The sequence below is a fragment of the Sturnira hondurensis genome, unplaced genomic scaffold (assembly GCF_014824575.4).
Source record: "Sturnira hondurensis isolate 20B ecotype Veracruz unplaced genomic scaffold, ASM1482457v3 Scaffold0012467, whole genome shotgun sequence".
Lineage (NCBI taxonomy): Eukaryota > Metazoa > Chordata > Mammalia > Chiroptera > Phyllostomidae > Sturnira > Sturnira hondurensis.
Genome location: NW_028085098.1, coordinates 1,565,140 through 1,584,726, shown reverse-complemented (window position 1 = coordinate 1,584,726; position 19,587 = coordinate 1,565,140). Strand labels below are relative to the sequence as shown.

The window sequence follows — 19,587 nt, the reverse complement described above, 5'->3', positions numbered from 1 at the left end:
GTTTTTTAAATGTTCAACCCCAAAACTGAGAAAATAAAGTTTTTATTTCACCAAAACAAAATATAACTATGTTTTAAGATAAATCTGTTCAATTGTTTTGAAAGTATTTGGAGGTGAAATATTTATTACATTAGGAAAAGTCTGCCACGAATCCAAGTTAAACTGTTTTCCATTTGATGAAAAAAATCTCAAGGCATTTTTATAATATAACTTTTATCTGAGAGTTGAACTTCAGAGATAGTGATAATTTTAAAATCTAACATTTGCAAAAGTTTTTTTATAAACCAAACATTTGAAGCGCTTTATCTATATTAACTCTTTTAAACAGTCCTCAGAACTGCACTGTGAGTAGATATTGTTATTGTTTCCATTTTACAGATAAGGAAATTGAAGCACAGAGAATTTAATTTACCCAAAGTCATACAACTAGTATTAGAGACAGAATTTGTCAGACCCTATTACTTGGTCCTATGCTCTTAAACTGTAAGTTAATGATGCAATGTTTTGATTGGGAAATTCTCTTATAATTCAAAACAGATATCTATTAGTATAGTTTTGTGTAGGGTAAGAGCTCTACATTAGAGATTAAGCAATAGTGGCATGGAGAAAAGTGGTTCTCAAATTAGCAAATTCTGACGGGGAAAAATTTGTAAGGACCTTGGCTAAAGAACTTTAGAACCTGGGCAAGAAAACTTGAATACAGCAAACAAACTTACAGAGAAAAATGAAGTTTTGATGAACATAGTTCAGCTATTACAGCAAAGTTCATTATGTAGTCATCCCTAGGTATCCTCCAGAGATTTGTTTCAGGAGTCCCTGCATATACCAAAATCTGCATGTGTTCAATTTCCTTATACAAAATATCACAGTATTGGCATATGACCCAAGCATATTCTCCTCTATACTTTAAAAATCTCTAGACTATTTATAATACATAATAAAAAATAACAGATGTGTAAATACCATATTGTTAGAGAAGAATGATGAGAAAAAAATCTACATGGTCAGTACAGACACAACCATCATAAATCTAACTACATAGTACATGTCATCAACAACATAACTTTTTGTGTTATTATTGTCTACCCATGGTTGGTTAAATCTATGGATATGGGCGGCCATCTGCAACTCAGTTTTGTGGCACCTGTCCAATAAAGAAAATTGTTTCAAGAATATTTAATAACCTACAATGGTGAGCTAAATTGAACTACATAGGTAGGAAAAAGAAACCATCATAAAGATTTAAACAAATTGGTTATTGTTTTGGGAGACAGGCTTGGAATGGAGCATATATGCTGTAGCCATTTATGAGTAAAATATAACAACATATTTACAGTAGATTAAATATAAGACACATAATATTTGCATGACATTAAAGCATTCATGAATAAAAGCATGCACAACCTACTTAACGTCTCAATGGCAGTTTTTCCAGAAGAACTAGTGGTAAATACAAGGGTTGAGAGTGAAGAAACTATCATGGAGGGGTAAATAGGATGGTGAAGGGACTTAGGTTATCGAATAGACTTGGAAAACAGTTGGTACAGAAGATCTAGTGGACTCAAAATGCACATTCTTAGAGAATGGGTCTAATGCAAAGCACCAGAAGTGGTTTTTTTTTAATACTTTACTATTTTTATTTGCTCTGTTTTTCTGTTTGAAAAGAATCCTGTTTGTTTAAATAGAAATTAAAGAATTGTTGAACATTAATGTTTGATACCTATGTTAAAATATAAAATAACCTTGAAATAATTTAGATTTGACCACAGAAGAAAATAGTTCTGACTGTTTTTTAAAAATGTTTCCAGAACTAGTGGACCTGGATCCCGGAATAGTCAATTTGGTATATTTTCCTGTTCTGAAAAAATCAAGGACCCAAGACCACTTAATGACAAAGCATTCATTCAGCAGTGTATTCGACTACTCTGTGAGGTATTTTATAATTTTAAATGGCCTAAATTGCTAGTATTTTCTTAAATATTTTCCAATAACTTTTCTATTGTAAAATGTTTGATGTTTCATAAGAATTATTGTAGTTTCTTACAGAAAATGGTTATGCATATAGTGTATCCATGAAATCTCTACAAGCTCCTTCTGTTAAAGACTTCCTAAAGATCTTCACTTTTCTTTATGGCTTCCTGTGCCCTTCATATGAATTTCCTGACACAAAGTTTGAAGAAGAGGTTCCAAGAATCTTTAAAGGGCTTGGGTTTGTATGTTATATTTCTTAATAGTCTAGACAGAATGTTGGAAAACAGAAGAATCAAACTTAATAAATTTGCAAAGATTTTGAGTTAAGAGAAATAATATATTTTAAGATGGTCTCTATGGACAGCGTATGTAGGGTAACTTGAATAACTCTTTGGAGATTTTTACCTGACTACAGATGGTAAGAAGGCCCTCAACTATGGAAGTGATAAGAAATAGATAGTATGGGCTAGTTACCGCAGACTTCATAAAAACAAAAAAGACAGGATTGAAGGCCTGGTGAAATGGGTTGAGATAAAGTTAAGAAGCTGTGTAAACACTGGGAGGAATGGATTTGAGGATGATGAGTTGTGTACACGTGGTCTTTTCAAGGTACATTTAATTTGAGAGAACAGACATCTTGTAGGTGAGAAGTCCAGCATATTGGTTGTAAATCAAGTTCTGCAGCTTAGGGGATATATGTACACAGAAATCTTCAGAGAAGAAACTGAAAAGTACACAGAATTCTTTGAGGGTAAGAGACTAAGGACAGAATCTAAACAAAGACCTTCTAATAACAAGTGGAGACTGTCGTTGTATACATGGAAGTTTCTGAGTATAACTTCTTGCTTAATTTAGACATTACTTTTACAAAATTAAAATTAAGTTAGCTTATTTTTTCTAATTTTTCATAGGTATCCTTTTGCATTATCCAAAAGCTCCATGTATACAGTGGGGGCCCCTCATACATGGCCTCACATTGTGGCAGCCTTGGTTTGGCTAATAGACTGCATCAAGGTATTTGATTTTTTATTTTTAAATGTATACATAGAAAACATTTTTCCCCTCAAGGTATTTATGTTTCTCTCCTAATCATGCTTTTGCCAATTATCTCAAAGTCTGCATCAGTTTCATTTTTCAAAGTATACTTGATTTTAAATTCTTCGAACTATTAATATATGGTTCCAGAGGTGAGGGTAGGAAGTGTCACATTTTCGGGATTTTTTGCTTTCATGAGGTTTTACAGTTCAAAAAAGTGAGTCAGTAGGAGATTATTTCCCCCATAACATTTATTTCTTTCCCTTTTCTAAATTAAAATTCATATTTAGTGCAAAAAGTTTGGAAAATGCAGAAAAGCATACACAGAAAGTGATGTACCCATATCCCACAGCTCAGAGACAACTTAAAACATTTCATTGAGATACAGTATTAAAGGTACATTTTTGCGGTTAAAATTATGTATATTTTTTAAGTTTTTGATGCATGTTGATAAAGTTCAGAAAACTTGCACTATGTAAAAGCTCCTCAACAATATATGAGCATACCACTTTTCCCATATCATAGGCACTACTGCTTTAAAATCTTAACCCAATTTGAAGGTGGAAATAGCTATTTTTAATATTTTTTAAAGCAATTATGTTTTTATATGGTTTGTCATAACCCATTTGTGCATATTTTTGGCCCATTTGGTGTTTTATTATTTGCTTCTGCTATTAGTTTGAACCTTTATATATTGAATTTATGTGTTAAACTTATTGATCTTAATACTTGATAATTTTCATATTTGCATTTTTTGTTTTTAAACTTGGATATTTCTCACATTATCACTGCCTATTCATGTCTTTTGCCTTGTTTTCTTACTGATTTGTAGGCACCATTTTGTATATCATAAATAGTCAAATTGGAGGAATTAGCTCTTATGTATATGGTGCAAATATTTTTTCTTCTTTTTCCTCTTTCCACATACACAAAGTATGTGCTATATTTTGACTGTTCAGAAGCATAAATTGTTATCAGTCTAATACAGTTTATTTTTATAGCTTCTGAATTTTTTGCCTTATAGGTGTTAAAATCCTTAAAACCAATATTGTCCCCTTGGCATTCTCTTGCCCATCAGCTAGCTCTTAACTAAATGTAGTCAGGCACTGGGTGGATGGATTTCTGACCTAGTAAACATTCTGCTACATTCAACACACCCAATTGTTAAATAGGAGCAGAAATCCAGTATCATAGTTCATTAATACAACTCAAGTTTTATTGATTTTTGTATAGCATTTATGTGTTCAATTTGTTTCTCCTCAGTGATACCCATGGACATTGGGTAATCACCTCTCTGCTCCCACCACCAGATGCCCCTGTTGTTGCTCTAACACTTTCCTTTTTTTTTTTTCGGTGCTTGCCTTAGTAACTTCTGTCATTGTTACATGGTTGAGAGTTAGCATGTTCATAGTCAATACAGGAAGTCAAAAAATACCTACTGTGGCTTCTCTCAGCAAGTGAGTTCTTGAGGTGCCTCCAAGTCTATTATTTAAGTTGAAATCTCCTTCCTGTCTTGGTTTGCTTGAGGTGGTAAAACTGAACTATAGCAATTTAAAAATCAATGAGAGACTCCCCAATCAGGGATCTTGCTTTGATCTCTATTATAGAAAAATTTAATAAAATATTTGTGGCAGAAACACCTTCTCTTACTTTCCTAATGCATAGTCCTTTTCTTAGAAGCTTAATGATCCTTATATTAGGTATACATTTATACCTTCACATTTTATAGCAGTTTCATTTAAATTTTCTAATTATTTTATTATGACGAGTTATATGTTTAAAACAAGTTATAAAAACAGTATTCCAAAGGGTATTTCTATGCATTAAAAACCTTTAGCCATTTTTCCTTTAGCTTAGAAATTATAAACATCTGAATGTTTTGTTATAATTTATTATCTATAATCACTTTGAGGTTTAAACAATTGTATTTTTGAAGAATTTTGTATTGTAAAATTCAATCTAAATTTCATATTCACACATAGTGAAGGAGTCAGTAGATAACATTTGAGCACTAAAACTGAGTTCATATAAAAGAGAAATAATTACTGGTGGTTTACTTTTTATGTTTTGGATTCTTAGAATTACATTAAAATGTATGTATATGCTTTCAATGGGTTAATAGAGTAAAGATCAGCATATTTTTCTGATTTTTTAGTCCTATACAATAGGACTAAATGTGAAACCCATCCTTTTTAATCCTAAGGGATTTAGTTATTAAAATATCTAAAGGATTATATTTTAAGGCTCAATATAATAATCTCTGAAGAGACTTTCAGGCAGGCAGTAATGTAAATGCAACTTAAAATGACAGTAAAAACAATTGACAAAACATGAGAGCTATATGTTTTTCTCATAAACTTAATATGTTGCTTGTGTATCAATTAGTTACATACTGCCATGAAAGAAAGTTCACCTTTATTTGATGATGGCCAGCCTTGGGGAGAAGAAACTGAAGATGGAATTATGTATAATAAGGTACCTCTCATTACCATAAACATGTGTTATCTTGATTTTATTAACTACATATGTCACTATTGAAATTAATATGTTCTTTTGTAGAGCTTGTCTTTTTGCTTCCTAAAAAACTTCTAAAATTTACTTTTTAAATATTAGTCAATGGATTTAATATTAAAGTGACATTGTAACTTCCTAAAATTAGGCAAAGTAACTTGAAAGTGTTAACTAAGTAAATAAAAAATACAAGGCAATTGGAATTAAATCATGGCATGTTCTTATTAATGTATACATATGATATTTCTTTTCCTCTCTGTTTCTTAGAATGAAGATATCAGTAAGGCAGCATTATTTTAATATAATTTTTTGTCAATACAAAGCATAATATATTGGGTATTAAAACATTGGGGTTTGGTTTGTTTCTTTTATTTTGGCCTTTTTAGTTAGGCATGTTGCCACTTAGAGTTACCACTTCCAGAAATAAACAGATCATGGAAATTGGTTTCCAAACCACACTTTATTGCAGCCCAAAATTTATAACTTGCCCAACCCTATTTCCTAAAACACACAAACTCATGTTTCCAAATGGAGCAAACAGCTCTAACAAATATATTTATAATGTTGAAATTAAACATGGCATATGTAAAACACCTCTCACCATGCAGGGACCTAAGAAGAAAACCTATTATCCCATTATCTGCTTTAATTCTTATCTTTACTCTTTGAAGCATTTCTCATAAAAAGAAAGTGGAAATAACTTCAGACTCACCTTTTTAATTATTACCTGGGAAATAATTCAAAGATGTGTCAACTGACTGACATGATATCATTACTTTTTTGTTGTTAACAAAAACTGCCCCTTTTCTACTTAAGCTACTGCCCATTCTCTTCTCAAGCTGCAATGTGTATACTGGACTAGATTTATTTATACCTAAGATTTCACCCAAATGTAAACACAACACTTAATAAATATTAAATTTTGGCATACATTTTTAAGGTTAAACCAGTAAAAGTTATTCTTGCTATTCTAGCTATTGTTTCAGATGTCAATATGTAGGGAACACTTTGTTAACTGTGACATGCTATTTTTAGAAAGTTATCAAAGTATTTAACTTGAACAGATTCTGAGCTTTTGCTTTGTGGGATCCAGAAACCCTTTGTTGTTTCTTTAATCTGTAAAAATCAAATTTGACTGAGCTTAAGAAAATTGATTCCTTCTCATTGAAGTCACAAGAGACTTATCAGGTGTAAAATGAAAATGTATTAATTTACCATCAGTGATTCACTTGTTTAGTTGCAGGAATATGTATACTGCCTATTGAGAATACTCCTTTCATATCAACCAAGTAATAAGAAGGTTGCTTAGTAAGACACTGACTACGTCAGTGCAAAGGGAATTGATTTGTCTTAAGGGATGCTTACTTTGTCTAGGCTATGGAAAAACTCTGACCAGCCATCCTTATCTCCTAACAAAGTATGCATTCTCCATGACCAAAACAACTTAAAACTGCAAAATATAGTGTTACTTTCTCCTAGATAAATGTTAACAATAATAGTATTCTACCGCTTAGAGCTCTACTAATCATGTCATTTTTTAGTCCGAAGTCACAATGAAATTATAGCCTTTATTAATTACAGTATTTTCCCATGTATAATATGCACTTTTTGCCCATATTTTTGAGGGAAAAATAAGGAATTTGTCTTATACATTGGTGTAATGATTGCGTGCCATGGGTATAATACCACCTATAATGTGGGAGTGCATTATACACAGCAAAATACAGTAATTTCTGGCTTTCACAACTAGGCCTCCAGAGTTTAATTGGACTTACATGATTAGTGATGCATTTCATTTTTTAATAAAGTAGATTATCCCTAAATATAAACAAGTTTGTGCATTTTCTGTTGAATTGTAAATTTTGTTATGAATTAATAAGCTTCCTTGTGTGACCATCTCACATTCTGAAGGTATGGAGTTCTTTTTACTGTTCATTAAATATCACCCTTATCCAAATTTAAGTTTTGTTTTTTTTCATCCTCAGTATTAGAAGTAGCAGCTAGATTTGTGCATCATAATTAATGATATACCCCATGTTTGTGTCTTACTTATAGGAGTTCATATAGCTACTTAGTATTCTGGACCTTTTTTTAAAATTCAAATTTAAAGTTCCATTTAGAAAGGTGAAACAAATTGAATAGAGAATCATGGCTTTGTTTTTAAATCTGCTTAACCCAATCAGTTGTTTTTGGACTACACCATAAAATGCTATGAGAGTTTCATGACTGGTGCCGACAGCTTTGAGGAGATGAACACAGAGTTGCAGTCAAAGCTGAGTAAGTGTTCTCATTTCTAGTGTTTACTTTGGTCATTTATTTAACTCAGGCCATGGAGTCGTAGCTTGGCTTACCATACCCAGTGTTTATACAAGCTGCTCACTTTAAATTCATTTGGCTGCTTACTGATTTCTATTTTCATTGGGTTTTTTGTTTTGTTTTGTTTTTTTGTGAAGAGAAGTAAAAATTGAGCAAAAAGATTACTGGTGTTGGAGTCAGACCTGAGGCATTGTCCCTTACTGGCTATATGACCTTAACAAGTAGTTACCAAAGTTTTGTGAGATTAGATGGTCATACATAAAGTTGAAATATACTACCAGGAGCACAGAAGATAATCAGCAAGTGTTATTCACCTTGAAGGATAAAATTTCCGTGGTACCCTTTTTACTGTTTGAGGATTAAAACACCAATTAGTTAGAAGACCTAAGGTCGCCTTCAAAATTTGTGACAGAAAGTTAACCATTATATTTCCAAAGAAAAATGTTCCAACTCAGCTATAATGTAGTGACATTTAGTACTTACTGGCTAACTCTAAAATGTTCCAGAGCTATAATTTTCCATTTTTTGTCTCTTTTATTGAAATAGCCTCGTATATAAAATGCCAGAGTGGTAGGTAAAATGGATCCATTTGCGTATAGTTCTTTCTCCAAAGACAATAAAATTAATCAAAACAGGAGAATATTGCCTTGCCACTATTAGCAGAAAAAATGAAAGTTCCCTTTATGTTCCCATGGGATGCACCTTCCTGAAGAGTGACCAGGGTAATTTCAGCTTGTCCACATGAGAAAGGGAGCAAGGTGAATGATGTTTTAAAAAAGGAAAATTCATAGTGATCTAATACAAAAAGCATCTATTAAGTCCTTTGGTATTTCTTTTTAAAATTAGTTAATCATAACTTGTATTCATTTATTCTATATCTATTCTATGCCAGCCACCATTTAGGTGCTGAGGATACAGTAATGAATGAGTGATAAAAATTCTTGCCCTATGAGCTTATATTCTTATAGAGACAATAATCAAATATTCTTATAGAGACAATAATCAGATGAACAACTGTAAGTCCATGGTGCTAAGTGCTATGCAGAAAAATAAAGCAGGACAAGGAAGTAGAGAGTGGAGTGGAGAAAGGAGACCCATTGCCTATTTTAGAGAGGGTGGATGTCCTTCACTGACAGCATTTTGCCAGAGACCAAAAGGAAATGAGAGAGCAATGGGAAAAACCTGGGGAACAATGTCCCAGACAGATTTGAGATCTTACAAAGTTTTTGGGTTTTGTCTCCAGAGGATTTATTTAATGTGGATGCTTTCAAGCTCGAATCATTAGCAGCAAAAAACAAAGCGCTGAATGAACAGATTGCAAGATTGGAACAAGAGAGAGAAAAAGAACCGGTTAGTTAACGTGCTTATCTTCAATAAGCTTATACATTTACTTACCTCTTTTGGACCATTGGGTCTCCTTACTGAATACCAGCTATTAAAATTTTTTAAGAAATATATTAACAAAATAAATTTGTTAAAAGTAGGATATTTTTTTGTAGGACAGAACTCCCAGTGAAAACATGTTTGGTGTCTCTGGGGCTTTGTTTTCCCTTGTGGTCTATCAGTATTGGACTAATGATGATCACAATATGATGAAAGAGTCTTACCTATTTACATAAGACCGAAAGGATATTGAAGCAGGTCCCTATGTTATACACCTCTAGGGAGTATTATTTACAAGAGCCCTGAGTTTTACAGTGGAAAAAAATGGTAATAAAAGGGTATATATTATGTATGATGTGTTCTAGGGACTTTCTAAATGCTAAATGATAGTATTCAGATACCTATTTTGTGTATTATTGAAGCACCTGAACTGTTCTGTAAAATATCAGATTTTAAATGTTTGTGCTTTTTCGCTCTGGCTCTTGACGTTTTCTATCCCAAACTGACTTCATAAAAAGTACATCTTCTTAATTACGTAATAACAGCAAAGTCCCCTGACTCCCTCTAAAAATGAAAGAGAAACTCTTATTTACCTTTCTCTAAGATGAATTTAAGTAATATTGTTTTACTTTCAAGTAAAGTATGGAATTACTATTGATAATAACTAATTTAATATTCTTTCCTTTTAAAGAATCGTTTAGAGACATTGAGAAAATTGAAAGCATCCTTACAAGCAGATGTTCAAAAATATCAGGCATACATGAGCAATTTGGAGTCTCATTCAGCAATTCTTGACCAGAAATTGAATGGTCTCGAGGAAGATATTTCTAGAATAGGTAAGCACAACTAATGCTAAAAGAGGTTATTCAGACTGGGAAGGGGACTTGAGTGGGATTTATCACATATAGAAAAAGACACCTTCATCATCCATTATCTTTTTTCCTTTAATGGAAAATATCTAATAGGCTACCAAGTTTTCAGTGCTTTCGGTATTAGTTGTTTGAGGCTGCTATAACAAATTACCGTGAACTTGGTAGCTGAAAACAACAGAAATTTAGTCATCCACAGTTTTAAAGACTAGAAGTTCAAAATCCAGCAGGACCAACTTGCTCCAAGGACCATGGAGGGGAATCCATTCCTTGCCTCTTCCAGCTTCTGTTGTCCGGTAGCATTCCAGTGCGGCCCTGTCACTGCAATCTCTGCCTCCATTCTCACACTGCCCTCTCTGTGTGTCTGTCTGCCTCTAGGTCTGTGTTAGTTTCTCTTTGCCTCTATCCTTAAGGAAATTTTTGATAACATTTAGGGACCATATAGATAACCCAGGGTTATCTCATCTCAAAATACTAAACTTAATCACATCTGCAAAAACTCCCCTTTTCCAAGCCCTGGCTGGTGTAGCTCAGTGGATTGAGCGCGGGCCTGCGAACCAGAGGATCGCGGTTCGATTCCCAGTCAGGGCACATGCCTGGGTTGTAGTCCAGTTCCCTGCAGGCCAACTCCCAGCAGGGGATGCACAAAAGGCAACCATACATTGATGTTTCTCTCCCTTTCTCCTTCCCCTCTAAAGATAAATAAATAAATAAATAAATTACTCCCCTTTTCCAAAGAAGGTAATGTTTACACACTCCAGGGATTAGGGCTTCATATCTTTGGCTGGCCATTGTTCATGCTACTATGCCTTCTAACATGGCTTTTTTTTTAAGAAAGTGTATTTAATTTTTTTCAATTATATTTTTCAATTACAGTTTACATTCAATATTATTTTGTATTAGGTTCAAGAAGTATTTTAAATTTAATTTTTTTCTTCTTTTCTCCTTTCCTTTATTCCCCTTCGCCCTGTATCTGCCTTCCAGCATCCCCTCCCCCACCTTAGTTCATATCTATGGGTAGTACATACAAGTTCTTTGACTTCTCCATTTTCTTTCTTTTTTTTTTTTTTTCTAACATGGCTTTTTGAAGCCAGGAGAGATCTAACCTAAGAACATATGCTGCCTACAAATAAATGCATGTTCTATTTTACCTTCCAGTTAATAGCTAGATTCTTAAACTATCGCTAACCTCAGTGTACCGTAATTCTCTTATCTTCCATCACTATCTTATACTCCGCAGCTTAAGCTGACAGAAAACACAACAAAAAGATGCAAGTACTACAATCCTTATGAAGCAGGAGCCCAACTACAGAAAGCTTGTTTATAGCCTGTGCATTTCTAATCGTGTTTTCATAAACTCTCTAGTGCCAGAGGAGAGCAAAGAAAGGTATCTACAATCGCAGGGCCACTGGACAGCAGTTACAAAATAAATAACTGTGGACCTACAAAGCAGGGCTTTGCCTGCTTTGATTTTATTCTTTTTTGGATTTTTACAGGCTCTCTCTGTCCCACATAGGAGTTGTGTAGATTGTGCTTAGGATATTCGATTTAACTCTTTTTGGTTTCTTTTGTTTTATTGTATTTTTTCCATTACCATTTAGTCCCCCCTTTATCCTCCTTCTCCTGCCCCGCACTGTTGTCCATGTCCATGTCCATGAGTCTTTTTTCCTTTTTGCTCAGTTCCTCCAGCCCCTAACCTCCTCACCTCCCAGCTTAGCTGTCCTCCTTATTTAACTCCTACCCTGTAGAATATTGGCCATGTGTCAAGGACAATAATTATTGAGGGTATTGGCTAAATCATTTTTCCCCAAAAAAATCTTTGATTGTATATAATATTAGATTTGCTCTAAACCAACTCTTTGAATAGTTTGTTTATACTTGGTCCCTAGTATTTGTTCTCCATCAACAAGGAATCATAGACTAATTTCTTACTATAGCAATGTTTGTCATGCAATTAAGTCAATACTTTATAATATTAATACTTGATCTTCTTTATTGGTATTTAATTGAGAATTTTCCTACTTCCTATTTTTTGTGTTAAGAATTCTTTTCCAATAATTGTAAACTAAATAAGAGAGAAGCAGTTCAGCAATCATTTGCCATCCTAGAGTGATTTAATTTGAGATAATAATTTGATAACTCTTAATCTAAGACTATTTTATTCTGGGTATTTTAACTTTCTTAATTATCTAAAGCCATTCATGTCCAAAAGTGAATGAGACATATTTAAACTGTACAGCTATCATATGTTTTAGATTATTTGTGGAGTTCAGGTGCAGTGCTTTCCAACAGCAGTGCTATAAATAGACTGTAACAAAGCCAAGATCTGGATCCTGTTGGCCCTCAGTATGATTTCTCTTGGACCCTTGGGTCATGAGCATCTTCACCCATTTGTCCCAGCCTGCTCAAAAATGCTGCCATATTCTTTATAAGCAATAGTCACAGAAGGTTAGAAAACACTATGCTATATAACCCAGAATATTTTACATTTTATAACTTTTCTTCCTATTTGCATAACAATTTGCTGTTCCGTATTTTCTTGGTACAATATAGTCATTCTTGATTACAGATTTTAGTAAATAAACAAAGTAAGAGCTTAATCACCGTGGTTACTTTATCTGATAAAACCACTGAAATATAATAAAATTAACAACTGATATATTTCAATACAAATATTTTTATGTGAAAAATTTGTGAGTTTTCTAGCTTATTGCAGAAAATTGTGAGGTATTAAAAGCATTTGAACTGAACATTGACAGACTGTCCCTTTAAGTGTAGTGCTTCTTAATCGTAATCATGCGTGGGGGAATATTTTTTTATGTAGCACTTTCTGAAAACCATAGTATGGCAATAGGGAAATAAGGTTCATGGAAAACTTTGTCATCTTTCAAGAATGTTATCAACAAAGTAGGATCAAACAGAATTATCGAAAAAATCATACATCTGTATAACTTGAAAATTTAGACACCTTAATTGAGTGTATTAAATAATAGCATGATTTCTTTCTAGGAATCATAAGAATTTAACAAATTTGTTTTTTTCTCAATGTAGAACTCGAATGTGAAACAATGAAACAGGAGAATGTTCGACTGCAGAATATTGTTGACAACCAGAAGTACTCAGTTGCAGATATTGAGAGAATAAATCATGAAAGAAATGAATTGCAGCAGACAATTAATAAGCTAACCAAGGACCTGGAGGATGAGCAACAGCAGTTGTGGAATGAGGAGCTAAAATATGCCAGAGGCAAAGAGGCGGTATGTCATATTTCCAAAGTGGCAGCTCACCAGAGCAGACCTGGGTAAAAATCTGTCCTAGTTAAGAACTGAGAGTAGAATAAGTTAGCTAAAGAGGTAAAATTTTTAGCTTTGACATTTTACTGAAACACACTCACTCATCCCTTTATGTCAATTCAGTAACATCCTAGTTTCTCTTAGTCAAATTTAAAATACTCTTTATTTTCAAACAGTGAACTGAAAAATAAGCAACTTTCTCAGGCCATGAGAATAATTTTTATAAGTCCCATGCCTTTTATTCCAGAAGATAACAAATCACCTCTTAATTTACCTATTCACTACTGAAACATTTATTTAACATCTGCTGTGTATAAGTTATCATCCTGGGCATGGAGGAAATAAAAACAAAAAGATATGTATTCTCCCCTCAAGAAACTTCTAACATATTGTAGTAGATATTTTTCTACCATGAGATTAGGCCTGTATTAGGATTTACATTCAGTACCTAGGAAGCATATAGTATACCTAACCCAGATTTAGTGTGTACTGTGTAGAGAGATGGATGTGGTGGGGGTGGGGGTTGTTTTTGTTTTGTTTTTTTTAATCCTTACCCAAGTACATTTCTTCTTTCATTGTTTTCAGAGAGAGAGGAAGGGGAGAAAAACAAAGGACAAAAACTTTTGGCTGCCTCTTGTTGTAGGATCCCCAACCGGGGATCAAACCCACAACGTAGATATGTGCCCTGACAAGCGATTGAACCCGCAGCCTTTCAGTGCACAGGACGATGCTCCACCCAACTGAGCCACAACAGCCAGAGTGGCTATGTTAGTTTTTAGAAAGTCTTCATTAAAGAGATAATACCTGAACCTAATTGAGAAATGTAAGGAAGAGTTAGTATGACAAGGGTAGGGGACAGTCTGCAAAGACTATATGGGAACACTCAGAAAATAGCGTGATGCACTCTGGTATCCTAAGCATTTCATATGGCTGTTGTTTAATTGCAAGGGATGGGGACACAGCAACAAATAAGACTCAAGAGATGAGCATGGAACAGGCAGTGAAGATTCTTTTCATGTTTGGACTTTATCCTGAAAAACTCTAAAGTCCTTAAAATTTTTAAACAGATAGGATCACATTTCAGAAAAATCTCAGTTTTGGTCATGTGAAAAGTGGATTGGAAGGTAGAAAAAAAGTCAAATAATCTGGAGAAGTCAAAGAACTTGTATGTACTAACCATGGATATGAACTAAGGTGGGGGGGGGGGATGCTGGAAGGCAGATACAGGGAGAAATATTGTGAGAAATTACAAGATGAATTTGGATAATGGTAGTGGAGATTCAAAGTGGGTAGATTCTGACTACTTTAGGAGGTAGATTAAAAGGCCTGATGAGACACAGCCGAAGCAGTGTCAGTGTCTGGCTTGGATGGTTGAGCAAGCAGTAGTACCACTCACCCTGGAATAAAAGAGAAGTCGCTAGTCAGGAGTGGAGAGAGTGTGCTGGATCCGTTGACTTCGTTGGGCATCCAAGTGAAAATATCTGGTAGGCTATTGTTATACGAATCTGGACCATCTTGCTCTGTAATGTAGGTTTGATAAAAATCAGTGTCCATTAATGTGATTGAAGCTATGGTGCGTAGATGAATTTACCAAGGAAGACTACATAGGAAAATAGAACTCTGGGAACATAACTTGGAGTAGGTTAAGGTTCTTTAAGAGAGGCCTAAAAGGAAACTAAGGACTATCCAGAGAGGTCAAAAGAATAGAAATGACTTAGCATTGTCAGATGCAATAAGAAGATTCAGAAGTTTCTGTCGGATTCACTAATAGTGGTCATTAGTGATTTCCATCAAAAACAAATTATTTGACTTTTTAGTCCTATAGATAGTACATTTATTATTTTAGCCAACATTGTTGAGAAAGTGGATTTACCATATGAATTTCTAGGCAAAATTTATCCTTATTATTGTTGGCAGACTTATAAATGTTCTATACTTCTGCCTTGCTTTTTTACATGTAACATAGGGTATGACACCAATGTATTCTAAAATAATATACTAAATTAACAGGTTGTTTAGAGACATCTGTCAGCAATCTTTTCTGCTATATATATACTATTTGCATTCCTAAGAAAACTTATATAAAAACATTTTTTAAGAAAGGAAAAGAAAGCATGTCTTTTAAAAGCCTCTACTTTTAACAGTTCCAGACTTGAGTTTTTGAAGTTTTCTATTTTTTTAATTTTTTAAAATATATTTCATTGATTATGCCATTTCAGTTGTTCTATTCCCCCTTTCATTCCCCTCCACCCTGCACACCCCCTCCCCCACCATTCCCCCCTTTAGTTTATGTCCATGTATCTCAAGTTCTTTAGATTCTATATTTCCCATACTATTCTTGCCCTCCCCCCTACCTATTTTCTACCTACCGTCTATGCTACTTCTTTTCTGTACCTTCTCCCGCCTTCTCCTCCTCCCACTCCCCTGTAGCTAACCCTCCATGTGATCTTCATTTCTATGCTTCCGCTCCTGATCTAGCTGTCCTCTTAGTTTGCTTTTGTTTTAGGTGTGGTTATTAACAATTGTGAGTTTGCTGTCCTTTCACTGTTCATATTTCTTATCTTTTTTTTCTTAGATAACTCCCTTTAACATATCATATAATAAGGGCTTGGTGATGATGAACTCCTTGAACTTGACCTTATCTGAGAAGCACTTTATCTGTCCTTCCATTCTAAATGAAAGTTTTGCTGGATAAAGCAATCTTGGCTGTAGGTCTTTGGATTTCATGACTTGGAATACTTTTTTCCAGCCTCTTCTTGCCTGTAAAATCTCTTGAGAAATCAGCTGGGTCGGGTATCCTTCCTGCCTGACCCTGCTCTGCTGCTGGCTCCGCCCCTCTTACTGGTCTGGCTGAATGGTTTGTTGTTGTCGGACTTCCGTATAGTTCAATTTTCTGTGTTTTGGCTGTGTTTTTGTTTACTAAAATTTTGTTGTCTTTAAACTTGGTTGTGGGAGAAGGCACAGTGTTTCTTCCTACACCTCCATCTTGGTGGAAGTCCTCTAATTTGAAGTTTTTTATACTAGTGTTTTCAGGCTTCTGGGTTTTTTTGTTTGTTTGTTTGGTTGGTTTTTTAAGATTTATTTTTAGAGAGAGGGGAAGGGAGGGAGAGAACCATCCATGTGCTAGAGAAACATAGATCAGTTGTCTATCACATGCTCCCAACTAAGAACTTGGCCCACAACCCAGACATATGCCCTGACTGGGAATCGAACTGGTGACCTTTCGGTTTGCAGGACAATGCCCAACCCCCTGAGCTATATCAGTCAGGGCAGTATTTTTAGTTTTCATGTTTTTACTGGTAGGTGTAGTTCTAAAATTTAAATATCACTAATAAAAAATGGGTGTCTATCTTTTGGTCCAAAAATAATGGCGTTTACTTTATTACTTCCAGTTCTCTCTTTAGTATAATTTTTCTTATATCTATCACCATTGTTAAAATGAGAAAGTAACTCAAATGCACTTATGTTTGTCTAAGGGGGCAATACTGCTTTTTCATCCTGGTCACATTATAAAGTACATTATAGATGTAGTACAGAAGGTTTCTTAATAGTTGTATTATTTAAAAAATCTGTATTTTAATACTTACATATGTAATTCTTAATATGGAATAGACAGTTTAGTATGAGAAATAAGCATTATCTCCTTTTTTAGCCTTAATCTTCTCTACTCCCTCATCCTCCAAACTCTCTAGGTTAATCTCTGCCTTCATGTATTAAGGAGAAAAATAAGCATTTTAAAAGAAATAGCCTGTGGTGGTGATCCCTAAAGTTTTTGAACCTAGAATTTGGTAAGCCTATGTTTTCACCCTGGAGTTGCCACCTCATGCCTGTGTCACCTCAGTGTGTCATCTAATCTCTCATAGCTTTAGTTTCCTCATTTATAAAATGAAGTTTGGTTAGACTAGATTGGTGAATCTGGAATGAGTTACTTCAACAGTTATTAATGAGCATATTTTATCTCTTGAGTACTGTGTGGGGAAAGAGAAATTAGGAATCTTTGGACTAGGTAAACTCTTGAGTTTATTTTAATAGCTAAACTAGCTGTACTGAAAAGAATGCTACTTTTAATTTGGAGAACCAGGTTGAAAGAAAAAAGTTATCTGGGAAGTAGGTAAGCAATGGTCTGATGAGGAACCAGGGTAGATCCATGGATACTACGAACAAAGCCCTTGGGTAGTTGATAAGAAAGACAGTATAGAATGGTGGCAGAATGCAAAAATTCAGTACACATATTTCATTCATCTTTTTTTTTCCTGAGCTAATTTTTCTTCTGTATGCCACTTTTGACTGGCGGTAGCCTTCTGGGCTCTTTGTTGAGATACATATCAAGAGTGCATCTAGACTCATCAGGAAACATGGGATCACTTTTCACTGAATTGGTTGTGGGGAAGAGAAAGTAGACACACATGTACCACATATTTGCTCTCCCTGCGTTTAGGCATGATACAGTATATGGACTTGTAAAAGGTGTTTTCATTAGATAAATGCTAGAAAACAACAGAAGAAACTACCCCTAACACCTAAAAATCTTAGTAGTCCTTGGAAAACTATGATATAAAAATTGTAATAGTTGAGATGATTTCCTGATTCATTAAGAAGAAATCTTAAATTCGGTAAATAAGTAGAGTTAATAAATTTTTAGAAATGGCAAATTATTTAAGCAAGTTCCTTCCAATGGGTAGTTTTGCCATTACATTCTTTCACTCAAAGTATTCATTTTTATAAATGGGTAACATTAATGAGAAACCAAGTATGTATTAAATGGAAGAAGCAAGATGAAAACAAATTGCCTGGACTCTACAGAATTATTTCTTTTTTTTTTTAATTTTAATTTATTTATCTTTAGAGGGGAAGGGAAGGAGAGAGGGAGAGAAACATCAAATGTATGGTTGCCTCTCATGTGTCCCCTGCTGGGAACTGGCCTGCAACCCAGGCATGTGCCCTGACTGGGAATCGTACCGCTATCCTTTGGTTCGCAGGCCCGCGCTCAATCCACTGAGCTACACCAGCCAGGGCTTATTTCTTTAATGAAATATTAACTGTCTACTGTTTACCAAGCACTAATCTAAAAGCTGGGAATTCATTCGCTTCTGTGGAGCTTATATTCAAGTAGTAGTGATGAACAAATATATGTCACAGAAATGAAAATCCTTAAAATATTGGCAAGATACTATTTTTGGTTTTCTGTAGTTTGACTATAATGTATGTACCTCAGTTTGGTTTGCTTCATATTTTTTCTTAATGTTTGTGCTGCTTATTGGTTCTGAAGTTATTTTTAAAGGAAAGGGTGTGAATTTTTGTTAATACTTAAATATTACTCTATTTCCAAACTACTTGTCAGATAAATGTAATAACAATAGTATATTGCTTACTAATTATAATCTTATGATTATCCTACAAATTTATATGAATAAAGTCTTTTATTCTTTGTGTTTTAAAACTGCCACTCTTACAACTAAAAAATACTATATTAACCTGCTAAAAGTACAGATAATATAATTTTGTGTAAAATTACAGAAATGCTGATTGTAAACCATAATGGGGCTGTTTGATTTTTTTTAAACATTTCTTTTTGTCTTCTCTTCTTATAGATTGAAACACAATTAACAGAGTATCACAAGTTGGCTAGAAAATTAAAACTTATACCTAAGGGTGCTGAGAATTCCAAAGGTTATGACTTTGAAATTAAGTTTAATCCTGAAGCTGGTGCCAACTGCCTTGTCAAATACAGAGCTCAAGTTTATGTAAGTAATCATGAGTACTTCAAAGGTTTTCAAATTATATGATTGATGTGTGGTTCATGTGCCCATAATTAAAAGTTTAAAAACTTCAACATGTCTATTATGCAGAACTAAACAGAAATAAATCACTGAAAGTTTTCATCTTCTTGGTAGTAGAAATTTTCTCTCTATTGTTCCTTTCTCTTAGAATTATGTCTTTTCTTCCTCTCTGCCTATTTTATCTATTTAATTATCCAGGGGGGAATTGTGCTTTATTAGAAGTCTTTATAAGGTGTGGTAACAAAATCAGTTCTTCACAGAATTGAGAGAAAAGCATCTACAGAGGTGGCACACCTGCAAAGAACCTTGAAAGACTTAAGGGGGTGGTCTTTGAGAAAGAGTGTCGGGCACAAAGACACATGTGAAAACATGAAATATAATAGAGTATTAAGTGGCTTCAATCACTGATGAGAAATCTGCACCTAATTA

At 34.1% G+C, this 19,587-nt stretch overlaps 1 protein-coding gene across 2 annotated transcripts in view; it reads left to right on the top strand.

The window, feature by feature from the left end:
* Window positions 1-19,587, top strand: part of NDC80 (NDC80 kinetochore complex component) — a 43,330-nt gene that overhangs the window by 3,669 nt on the left and 20,074 nt on the right. For both annotated transcript variants that reach the window (XM_037060711.1, XM_037060712.1), the window contains exons 4-12: window positions 1,809-1,932; window positions 2,037-2,209; window positions 2,883-2,985; window positions 5,392-5,481; window positions 7,701-7,794; window positions 9,077-9,183; window positions 9,908-10,052; window positions 13,137-13,342; window positions 18,970-19,122. In XM_037060711.1, the coding sequence (XP_036916606.1) occupies window positions 1,809-1,932; window positions 2,037-2,209; window positions 2,883-2,985; window positions 5,392-5,481; window positions 7,701-7,794; window positions 9,077-9,183; window positions 9,908-10,052; window positions 13,137-13,342; window positions 18,970-19,122 (1,195 nt within the window). The remainder of the gene's footprint in view (window positions 1-1,808; window positions 1,933-2,036; window positions 2,210-2,882; window positions 2,986-5,391; window positions 5,482-7,700; window positions 7,795-9,076; window positions 9,184-9,907; window positions 10,053-13,136; window positions 13,343-18,969; window positions 19,123-19,587) is intronic.